Consider the following 11,486-nt stretch of genomic DNA (forward strand, 5'->3'; position numbering starts at 1 on the left):
CAACTGTCAAGCTGGATAGGCGATCTCTAGACATATACAAATCTCTTATGTAAGTTAAGCGTTTTGTAGGTTAAAACTTATAGATCGCCTGTTCAACTTAACCGCTCTATATGATTTATCCCAATTTTTACACTATGCAATATAGATCGCCTCTTTCAGTTAACCGTTCTATAAGTATTTTTTTTTTTAAAAAAAAGTAAAAAAATAAAACCAAAAGCCCACAATCCACCTAACCCTAAAAATATGACTGAGTAAAGCCGCCCCATCCATCTCCTTTTCTCTTTCTTTTTTTAGATCTAAATCATTTTATCATCTTTCCCCAATCTCCATTTTCCTCTCATTCTCTCTCCTCTTCCCCCATTAAAATCCTTATGCACCGTACTGTTGTACCACCACCGAGCCTCAAGCGTCACTGAGCCATAATCTATCGAGCGTCCAACAACGATAGATTGTTGTTTTTGGTTTCAATTTAAATTTCTGATTATAATATTTGTTGTTTTTGTTATTACTTAGATCTGTTTTATTTTTAGTTATTTTTGGTTTCAATTCAAATTTCTGACTATAATTTATTTGTTATTTTTTGTGATTCAATTGCATTTAAATTAGTTTCAGCGAAGTGGTAATGCTCCGCTCGAATGCCGCCGTCGATCGAGTCGTATAAGCCGCCGTCGTTAGGTCTGGGTCTGTTGAAATGAGGTGTTGCTACTTCAGAATAGATTATGAAGTGTAAAGATGTATAAAGGTATGGTATATGAAGAGTAATCTCATTGTGTTCGAATTTAATGTTTAAATCCGTTTTTTGGTTGTTTTAAAGTGAATGATTTTTATGGGTTTTTTTCGATCTATAGTTCATGATTTAATTCTAATTCAAGTTTTTGATTTTTATTTTATAATTTTGTTTTACTTCTCAATTACGAGTAGTTTAGATATGTTTTGGTTTTCATGTTATAAAATGATAACTTCTAATTTTCATTTTTTATCAATTGATTTTTATGTTTTATAATTTATGATTTGCATGATTTTATCAATTGATTTTCATGTCATAATTTCGATTTCTATCTCTTATCAATTGATTTTCATGTAATAATTTATGAATTTTATCTTTTATCAATTGATTTATATGATATAAATGGGATTATTTTCTTACTTTAAAACTTGATCTGCGGTTGTTTGGTACGGTGCAGGTTTTCTATTTTTGAGCTTGGTGGAAGCGTGGTGGCCTGAATGATTGCGGTGCAATATAAGTCGGTGCTTTTCGATCTAGAGCTGTTAGCATATTGATAATTAATTAGCTATGTTAGAAACCTTGTAACATAATTTTTTTTCTCAAGGATTGAAATACTTGTATTTTAAATTTTTTTATAAATAAAATGTTATTGTTATGGTGTTTTATTTATTAGGTATGAATTATTATTATTATTATTATTATTATTATTATTATTATTATTAATTTTTTTATTTATTTAAAAAAGTGACGAATAGAGAGCGCCTATCTATGATAGGCGTTCTGGTTTTATGTAGCTATAGAGCGCCTTTCCTAAGATGACAACTCTCTTTTCTTTGTTTATTCACTTTGTACCTTAAATATGAAGCGCCTATCTTAGATAGACGATCTGTATTGTGTTAGATATAGAACGCCCCAAAGAGGTGTTCTGTAGACTTTATAGGGCACCCCCTCAGAAGAACGCCTCTGAGGCGTTCTATATTGCTTGTTTTAGGCGTTCTATATTCATGTTTTTGTAGTAGTGGGTTCATGTTATTGGACCTTTCTAAGGACACGTGTCTCTCTCTAATTGGGTCACGTGTCTAGGGTATTTTTACCTAAAATAGTTCTTTTGATGTCAGAGTCGACATCATTCATAATCAATGAAATTAACATGGCTTGAATTGTGTTCCAATCAGACCAAGTACAAGAAAGAACAGGAGCAACAATCGAACTGTTAAGAAACCCGAATTTCCGACGCGCCTCCAACGCAAAATGAATATCGCCAGCCCATTCATCATAGTTATCTCCTTTGAGACGAGTAGGAGTAATAAAGACAATCTTGAGTCTCAAGGTAGATCTGAGAGTTGGGTTCAATTTTAGGGGGTGGTGGTGGTTCTTTATCGCCGACCATGTTTTATGGTTTTGAAATACCTAGGCGACTGATACCATGTAAATTATGAAAAGGCTTTCAGCTTGCCCAAAATTGTATTGATTCAGAATATATATAGTAAGGCCTTTACCACAATATGGTAGCAAATCAGAAGATAGACAATCACATAATTAATCCCCAAATCAATATACCTATCAAATAGAAAACACATATCTATCTATGGGATAAACAAAATGCCATAATAAATCTCATATGCAACTAGAGACATTAGTATCACCGAACATCAACCGCCATCGGTGAAGAGTAAATAATGAAGCAAGGACGTGGCCATGACTCCATAATGGTGGTCCCACATGGAATAGAATTCATCCTTAATTCGCAAGGTCCGGTCAGTGGTGGAGGCGTGGAGCAGTTGTTGGTCGGTTTGGGGTCCATCTTCCATTACAAAATTCCCCCTTTTACTCTTAAACACTTCCTTTTTTTAAAAAACAAGGGTTAAATTTCTGTTTTGTTGTGGTTTGTATCAATTTGTTTACCAAAAATGCTAGTCTTTCAGTCTCTCTCCCTCCCTTTTTGCCTCCTCACAAACAATTGTTTCATTGCTGTAATGATGCTCTCATTTGCCTGATTTTGTGGCCCTTCTTCTTAAACTCTCTATCTTTCTAGTTTTCTGGGAATTCCATCAGTTTTTCCTATCTTTTTCTGCTATTTTATTTGTTTTATTTTTGTGGGAGTTGAAAAAGACATTGATGTTTGTGATGCTTCATTTTCAAGCAAGCTGATTCTTTTTAATTTCTGAAAATACCCATAAAAAAAAAAAATAAAACAAAAAAACCCATCATCTTAGCTTCTGATTTAAGCTTAACCTCTAAAATCCCAGTTAATTTCTTCTTTTTTTTTTTATCTTTTGATTTTATACTCAAAGCTTCAAATTCAAGCTTAAATCAAGTCATCAAAGTGAGCTCATTAGTTGATAATTTAATATTTTTTAAAATTTATTTTATACAAAGTACAAAAAAAACCCAGAATTTTTTTACACCCAAAGTCTTAATTTTAAGATAAACCCAGTTTCTATTTTGAACCCAAATCATAAAAAAAATCATTAGTTTATGAATCAAGACTGTATTTTGAAGCTTGAGTTTGATGCAAAAAATGGCAGATATTGGAAAGTCAGGTTCATGGAGAGAGGAACTAGCTAGCTTAGTAGATGATGGGCTCAGATATAATAATAACAATGGCGATCCATTTGTAGCATCTCCAATTCTATCATTAGATAATCCAAAACAATCCAATTTCGATGTTCATTTCGAAGGAGATACAAGGGAACAAGAGGAGGATTTGAAAGATCAGATCAAAGGGTTTGCTAAAGCATGGGGTGAACTATTGTTAGACCTTTCTAGAGGGTGTAAAGACATTGTTCAACAGAGTTTAGTTGCTGAGGATTCTTATTTTGTTCAGAATTTCGGACCGCCTTTAGCTAAGATTTCTAATAGATTATGTTTTTTGAATGATTATCTTCCTGAGGATCGTGATCCTGTTCATGCTTGGCCTGTGATTTTTTTCGTTTTCATCCTCGCTTTTGCAGGTAATATTTGTTCTGTTGTATTGTTTTTATTTGTAATTTGTTAATTAATTCAGGTTTAGTAGGTTTAATTACTTTCGGTTTAGTAGTTTATTATTGTTTTTACTGGAGTTGTCAAGGTATTGTTTATTTTTGTGTATGGGGAGCCATAAAAGGAGTCACTGATATGGACGAGATTTTATCTCATGTCTTTAGTAGTGGTACGGTGGTACCGGCCCCTAGAAAAGCTGGTCAGCATCCGAGTAGTTTGTGATTTTGTGTTAATGCAGTTTTGAGATGGATTGATTTCTCTTGTCACGATGTTGATACCACTTTTTTATTATTATTATTATTATTATTATTATTATTATTATTATTGTACAATCTCTTGTCATAGTGGTCGTATAGTGATTGCAATATGGAATCCATGATGATAGGAATAACTGTGCTTTTCTTATGAAGGATATTTTTTTTTTCTCTCTCTGATGCTTAATTGGTGAAGTCAGTGTATAGCATAATAGAAGTATCATAAGATAGGTATAATACTCTCCTATGTCATTTCGGCTCTTTATGTCACTTCACCTATCTTAATTGGAAACTCAGTACTCTGATGAAGTCATAGGTATTGTATATAAACACTTCACTTTTGGACTGGAAAATGCGAAATTTTCACTAGTTGGGCGAGTTTGGCTCCCAGACACATACCTCTGTCCGACTATGATTAATTGATAGTTGACTTTGAGTAACACAGATACTCTTACCCCAAATTGGATGTCTCAAATCATATACTTAGATACTTCATTTTCGGATGTAGAGTATAAGAGAGTGTTTCAAATTATCATATTTGCTACATATATAGGGAGACGTTTGTAGTTAGCAGTAATTTCTGTTATAGATCCTACTAAAAGTATGGTTGTAGCTGTTCTCTTTGTGGTGAATCTTCCAGTGTCATTATTACATATAGAAACTTTCTCCCTAGCGTGATCTGTCTTTCAATATTTATGTTATAGGTTTACTTATATTTTATGCGCTTATGGTCTTATCTATGCTATTCTGGTGTATTCTCACCGTTAATCTGTGAGAGCTTTCAAGTCTGAGTGTTTGATAGTCTTGATTATCATGCAGTACTGAATGTAAATAACGCACACCAAAATCCAGCTCCAATTGTGAAGAAAATGCTTATACATCCTCCTAGTGCTAGCACTGCACTACTACCTGATGGTCGGCATATATCATATCTTGAACAGGGTGTTTCAGGCAACAGAGCTAGATTTACGCTGATTTCTCCACATGCGTTTCTTTCTTCAAGACTTTCAGGTATATGTGCAAAAATGATAAATAAGAGTATTGGTGAACCTTAGAGGACTTTTGCCTGTTTGTTTTACCCTTTTGTAATTGGATGTATTTGCATGAAAGGTATACCTGGAATCAAAGCCTCCCTACTGGAAGAGTTTGGTGTTCGTTTGATAACATATGATCTTCCTGGCTTTGGTGAGAGTGACCCTGACCCGTCACGTAACCTCAACTCATCAGCCATGGATATGCAGCACCTTGCTAATGCTTTGGCTCTGAAAGATAAGTTCTGGGTGTTTGGACACTCTAGTGCAGCAATGCATGCATGGGCAGCAATCAAGTTTATCTCAAACAGAATTGCAGGTACAGATACCATGTCTAGAGGTCAACTAAAAGATCAGTGTCCAAGCTTTAGCAATGCTGTATCCTTGAGTGACTGAACTGTTTATGGTGCTTGTTTTAATAAACTGGCAGGTGCAGCATTTGTTGCTCCTATGGTTAACCCTTACGAATCGAGCATGACTAAGGAAGAGACAAGTAAGACATGGGAAAGATGGGAGCAAAGAAGGAAGTTCATGTTCTCCATAGCCAGGAGATTCCCCAGCTTTCTTTCTCATTTTTATCGCCGAAGCTTCTTTTCTGGAAAGCATGGAACACTTGAAAAATGGTTCTCTCTGACACTCGGGTTAAAGGTATGTTTTTTACTTATGTGGTCACCTGTGAAATAATATGTAACTAGGGAAAAAGATACAAAGTAGATATCAGGCAGTCGTTTTATGCCCTTGGTCCTACTGATTTTCTTGGTACTTGTAACCTGTGCTTCTGTGCTTGTTACTTGTAACCAATGCTTCTGTGCTTCCTCTATACATGTACTTCCTTGTCCGTTTTATCATTTAATCTGACTTTCATTGTTTACAGCCTGTTTAGGTGGTAATGACAGGAATGATAGTAATGAATTTATATATAATTTGGTAAGAATAGTGGCATGACAATGTTTATGGCATTGGAACTTCATTTTTACCAGTCATGCCTGCTTTAGAAGTAAAAGTGGTGTTTTATGAAGAAGCTATATTTGGGGGTGGACATGCATTAGTATTTATTAGTACTACAATTATGGCATATGGCTCTTCAAACAAAAAAGTATTTTAAATTTATTGCCATTATTAGTCCATTACCACTCCTATCCAATATGCCGTTAATGTTTAAATCACTACAACCTCTAGGAAAGTAGTAATAATTATAATTACTATGTATTGCTGTAAGTGTTGCTTTAGGTTAGGTACATCTTTCCGTCCATAGACCAATTACGGTTGCCATTCACATTGACATGATGCTCATTTTTTGTATTCAAAATCTGCTGCTATTACCTTACCTACCCAATAGGTCGTTAATTTTTGTCACTACAAAGTCCAGTAATAACTACTTACTACTGCTTAGCTTTATGGTAAAATTGCTTTCATGGGACTCTGTACTGCTTTAGATAAATTTTTGTTTTAGGTTAGGTACATCTTTCCATCCTTAGACCATTCCTAGAGAAGACAACATTATGCCAGTGTATGTTTTTTTATGTGTAGACAGATTTTACATGATGCTTTAGGCCTTAGTAAACCCTGATCATCACCCTTATGCAGGATAAGGCTTTGATTGAAAAGGAGAATTTTGAAGAATTTTGGCAGAGGGATGTGGAAGAGTCTGTCAGACAAGGTCGTATGAAATCATTCATTGAAGAAGCCGTGCTACAAGTTTCAGACTGGGGTTTTAGCCTTGCAGACTTACAAATGAGGAGGAGGTGCCCGGGTACAGGGATCCTTCCATGGCTGAAGTCCATATACAGGCAAGCAGAATGTGCATTAACTGGATTTTCAGGGCCAATACACATATGGCAGGTTTGTCTCAACTCGTTTTTTTTCCCCTCCCATCCACTGTTTTTCTATCACTAGTTCCTTTATAACACAGTTTGATGTTCGTTTTTCAATTTCATAGCCCCTGATTTTCCAAATTGTGTCATTATGTCTTTGTTTTTTTTTAAAAAAAATCCGTATACATTCCTGATATCAGCTAACATGTTTGAAATCTTTCCAGCTTTGTTAACGAGAGGACCATTATTTTTTATAGACTTTTTGGAATTAGCTTTAACTTATTATACTGAACAGAACTTATGCTTACTAAATGCTGACCTACTCACATAATTGTTAAAACTGTAGGGCCTATTTTTAATTTGTTGAAGACAACCGGCCAACAAGATTGTGGTTGATAATTATCATCTATTTGTCTCTCTTAGAAATTTGTCAAAACTTCACCTGCTTAAGGACTGACACAATGCTCAAAATTCAATATATTTTACTTGTTTTTTAGCACTCCACTGAAAATGGTAATTGGTGACAGGGCTTGGATGATCATGTTGTACCACCATCTATGGCTCAGTACATCAGCCGCACCTTACCAGGCACTAATTTGCATCTGCTTCCGAGTGAAGGTCACTTCTCTTACTTATACTTCTGTGATGAGTGTCACAGACAAATACTGTCCACACTTTTTGGAGATCCACTGGGTCCCTTGGATTATATTACAGATCTAATAGATACAGACCAGTCTTTGGCTAACACACCTGAAGAAGACGCACCTGGTGCTAATGCCTCGCAAGAATGAGACTTCATACCTTTTTTTTTTTACTTTTTCACCAATACTTTTTTGTTCAGCACTCTGGAATTGCTTATTTGATAGAGTAACGTTGTAAATATGCTAGCTTGCTTGGCCCTGTGGAGTAACGAAATGAGGCTTAATTGCTACCCTCGCTAAGAATCCATCGCAATATAAATCAGAGATGGTGCATTCTGGTTTGGGCTGAAATCTTGCTCATTACACTAGTAGAAAAAATAAAAAAGGCACCAGTTCAAACCCCATATACGCCACCGGTTTGAACCGCTGAATATGTGGGGGATGTCAATTCCTCCCACACAAATGAGTTTTGGCAACGGTTTACCGGTGCCATTGACTATTTTGGCCATCGGTTAACCGGTGCCAATATAAATTCCCGCGGTTTTTTTTTGGTGGTAGGCACTTTGGCACCGGTTAACTAGTGTCATTTTATGTAATTTTTTTTCCCTGTTTTCTTGCAATAATATTAAAAAAAAACTCCTGTAATTCCAGCAATAATAACCTATTTTTCAGGCCTGTAATTCTAGCAATAATATAAACAATAATAATAATAATAATAATAATAATAATAATAATAATATTATTATTATTATTATTAATAATAATTATATTAAGATATAAATAATATTAAAAATAACAATACATATATAGATATAAATATTCCCAAATGCAATACAATAAATAAAACGTGTTATATATATATACAGATGATATTAAGTAATTAATGAATAATAATGCAGTTAAAAAGTTATCAAAACATAAATTCACAATAAAAGTGACATTTACATGTTAAAGGTGATAAAAGACGCCAACATGTCTCGAACTTCATTAAGTTCCTTGATTGTCAACGGAGCATCCTTTTGTACCTTGCAAAACTTGAAATACAGAAAATTATGTTAGAATTAATTAAATAGGCTAAACAATATGTATTTTATCAAAAATGGCCTATATAACTTCTACTTTACCCATTTTCTACATTTCTTATTAAATGAACTATTTCTTTTTGATAACATATCAATGTTGGCTATTATTAGGTGTCTAAGGTTTGAAATCACATCAATAGAGCATTTTATTAAGTTTTAAGACGCATTTTATTCAAAATGGCCCAAATATGGCCTATATGACTTTTACTTTGCCCATTTCCTACATTTCTTATCAAATGAAATATTTCTTTCTCATAACATGTCAATGTTACCTAGTATTAGGTGTCTTAGGCTTAAAAGTGAATCAAAATAGCATTTTACCAAAAATTGCCCCAATATGGCCTACATGCATGACTTCTATTTATTCCATTTTCTACATTTCTTATCAAATGATCTATTTCTTTCTCATAACATGTCAATATTATCTAGTTTTAGGTGTACTAGTTGTCCTTGCGCGCGATAGTCCAAAATGGTTAATATCGGGTGTTGATATTGTTGATCGTTTTTCTTAGTTTTAATTTCTGTATATACTTTGAGAATTTAGTGTTTTCCTTTAAATGTAGGAATAATTTGTATTGCATAATGAAATAAAGTATGTTTTTTTTATAAAAATAAGTGGTATTACAATCTTACAATAATGATATTTTGATGTATTGGTTAACTATATACTTCGTATTGTGTAAGTAAGTTGTGCATATCAGTTATGATTACTTTAATAAAATCAAAAAAACAAAAAAAAAAAAAAAAAATCGAGTGATTTTAAAGTGTGTGTAAATGTTTTGCTAGTTGTAAGTGGAAACTTTCGTGCCTTTTTTTTAAAAGACGAAAAAAGTTTAAAATTTTGAGTGAACCATTCAAACTTAGAAGTCTATGTTACCGAGTGATTTTTCGGCGCGATATTTTTGTGGTACGCTAATTTTGTACTAATTATATTGTACATATATTTTTAGAATGTTCTCATTCTTATTCTTGTGTAGTACGTTTGTAGTGTTATTACAAACAGAATAAGAAGAAACATGCATTACGATTTTCAATGGCACTAATTCACTGTTGCAAATTGCAGATGAAGAGACACAAAATTGACATAATGGTTTCATTTTGCTATTTATTTCTTTTTTTAAGCGGTTTTCTTTGTGAAATTCTTCTTCCTAAAAACGATCTCAAAGAGAGACCCTTTGAATTCCTCTGAAAATGGCTGATTTTAATGATGGTTCCTCGTCAAAGTTTCCTGATGTTTCAAGCGAACATGAGAATTCGTATTTCAAGTCGTTTGCTAGGAAGAAAGCTGAACTCGAAGATTCCTTAGCCGTGAATTTGCATGTCCGTACAGAGGCTGATCGGAGATGTGATGTTTTACGGCGGGAGTTGCTGAGTTGGAGGCTGAGATGTCTCAATTTAAGGATTTTGAAAAAAAAAAGATCAGGGCATAAGAGGGTTAGGGTTGATAGTGACTGTGTTGGTGTTATAGAAGTTGTTAGTGGTAGTGATGGTGAGGTGGAAGTTGGTTCTAAGTCAAAGGCGTCTAGGTCCGTGGGTGTTGCATGAGAGACGTCTGGTGTGGTGGTTAATGTCGAGGGTGGGGTTGTTGACATGGAGATTTCCTCGGATGATGAGGATGTTCAGTTTATTGCAGAGGTTCCTTTTCGAGTTTCTGAGGAGGTGCAAGGGGAAGGTTCTGATCAGGCTGCTTTGGTGGTTCATTAGGAACCACAGGAACCACCAGTGGTTCATGAGGAAGTTCAGCCTGAAGTAGAAGAGCAACAAGAAGAAGATGAGGAAGGAGATGAGGATGAGGCACAAGACGAGGAAGAAGAAGATGAAGAGGACGAGGAGGGTGAGCCTTGAGAAGAGCAGGTTCAGGGGGAAGTGTTTGAAGAAGAGGCAGGGGATGATGATGATGAGGGACAAGAAGTGGATCCCGGGGAGTTTAATTTAAATTCCGAGGATGATTTTGGAGATAACATATATCATTACTCTCCCGGGGATTCTGATGTAGATTCGAAAGCATTCAAGTTTCCCTCGCCCTAGTAGTTCGGGTAGTAGTTTGTTTAGGGGTTTTTTTTTTGGCAAGCTTTTGAAGTTTAGATTATAGTTTTTTGTATTAGTTTGAAGTTGTTAGTATCTTTTTAGTTTATTAGATGTAAATTTATATAGCTTTATTAGGTAGTATGTTGTAATTGAAAATTTGAAGTAAATGAAATATGGTTAATATTCAGATTATTGTTTTTGGAGTTCTGTTTTGTTCCGTTTCTTTGTTTTAAAATAATATATGTATCTTTTGTAACATTGTGTGCCGTGATAGTATTTTGAGATATGTTATTGGTTTTGTCATGGAATGCTATTATTTTTCTTCCAAAAGATTTGTTGTTTTGAACTTGTATGGCTTATTAGGATCATTTTGCATTTCAAGCAAATTTATGTTGTGATTAACTATCTTGAAAATACTGATGAGAGTGTCGAGGGAATAAAAAATGAGGTCTAACTTAACTATTGTGGCTGAGTGGTAGAAGCTTTAATAATTTTAGACTATTTGAGCACTCTTAAGTATTGGATCAGAAATTTTAGTGGTGACACAATTCAAAGGTTGTCTAATGCTATACATGCTTCTAGAGAAACTAAGTTATAAAAGCTTTGAAAGGTTAATATATGTAGCATGTTTTTGTCTGACTTTTAATGCTGGATCCATGGAACTTGATGCTAGGCATAGAATGTGAGCCTTTGAAAAAAATGGGTCTTTTCCTAAATTTCAGGTCTTTTGATTAAGTTTCATATCAATCTACAAAGTTTGAATAAAAAACTCTTACATTTATGCCTTTAGATGATTGTGATCAGGTTGCATGAGTTCTTAAGTCAAATATTTATGTTGGAGATGTTATTACGGAAATTTCACCATATACCACTGAGTTTAAGCTTAATTCACCGTATACCACCAAAAACTTTCTAATACACCATATA

General features: G+C 34.2%; 1 protein-coding gene and 1 long non-coding RNA gene across 2 annotated transcripts; both read left to right on the forward strand.

Annotated features, from left to right (window-relative positions):
* The first annotated feature begins 209 nt into the window (after nucleotides 1-209).
* On the forward strand, nucleotides 210-1,392 carry LOC145613390 (uncharacterized). The gene is made up of 2 exons (XR_014106934.1): nucleotides 210-742; nucleotides 1,185-1,392. It is a non-coding gene; the product is annotated as an uncharacterized LOC145613390 (long non-coding RNA).
* An 880-nt stretch (nucleotides 1,393-2,272) lies between these two features.
* On the forward strand, nucleotides 2,273-7,688 carry LOC145623949 (uncharacterized). Its single transcript, XM_081676868.1, has 6 exons — nucleotides 2,273-3,681; nucleotides 4,783-4,974; nucleotides 5,074-5,313; nucleotides 5,425-5,642; nucleotides 6,582-6,836; nucleotides 7,336-7,688. Exons 1-6 carry the CDS (start codon nucleotides 3,240-3,242, stop codon nucleotides 7,597-7,599), a joined length of 1,611 nt encoding a protein of 536 aa, XP_081532994.1. The 5' UTR covers nucleotides 2,273-3,239; the 3' UTR covers nucleotides 7,600-7,688.
* The last annotated feature ends 3,798 nt before the right edge of the window (nucleotides 7,689-11,486 follow it).

This window comes from Chenopodium album, chromosome 3, assembly GCF_948465745.1.
Source record: "Chenopodium album chromosome 3, dcCheAlbu1.1, whole genome shotgun sequence".
NCBI classification, from domain to species: Eukaryota; Viridiplantae; Streptophyta; class Magnoliopsida; order Caryophyllales; family Amaranthaceae; genus Chenopodium; species Chenopodium album.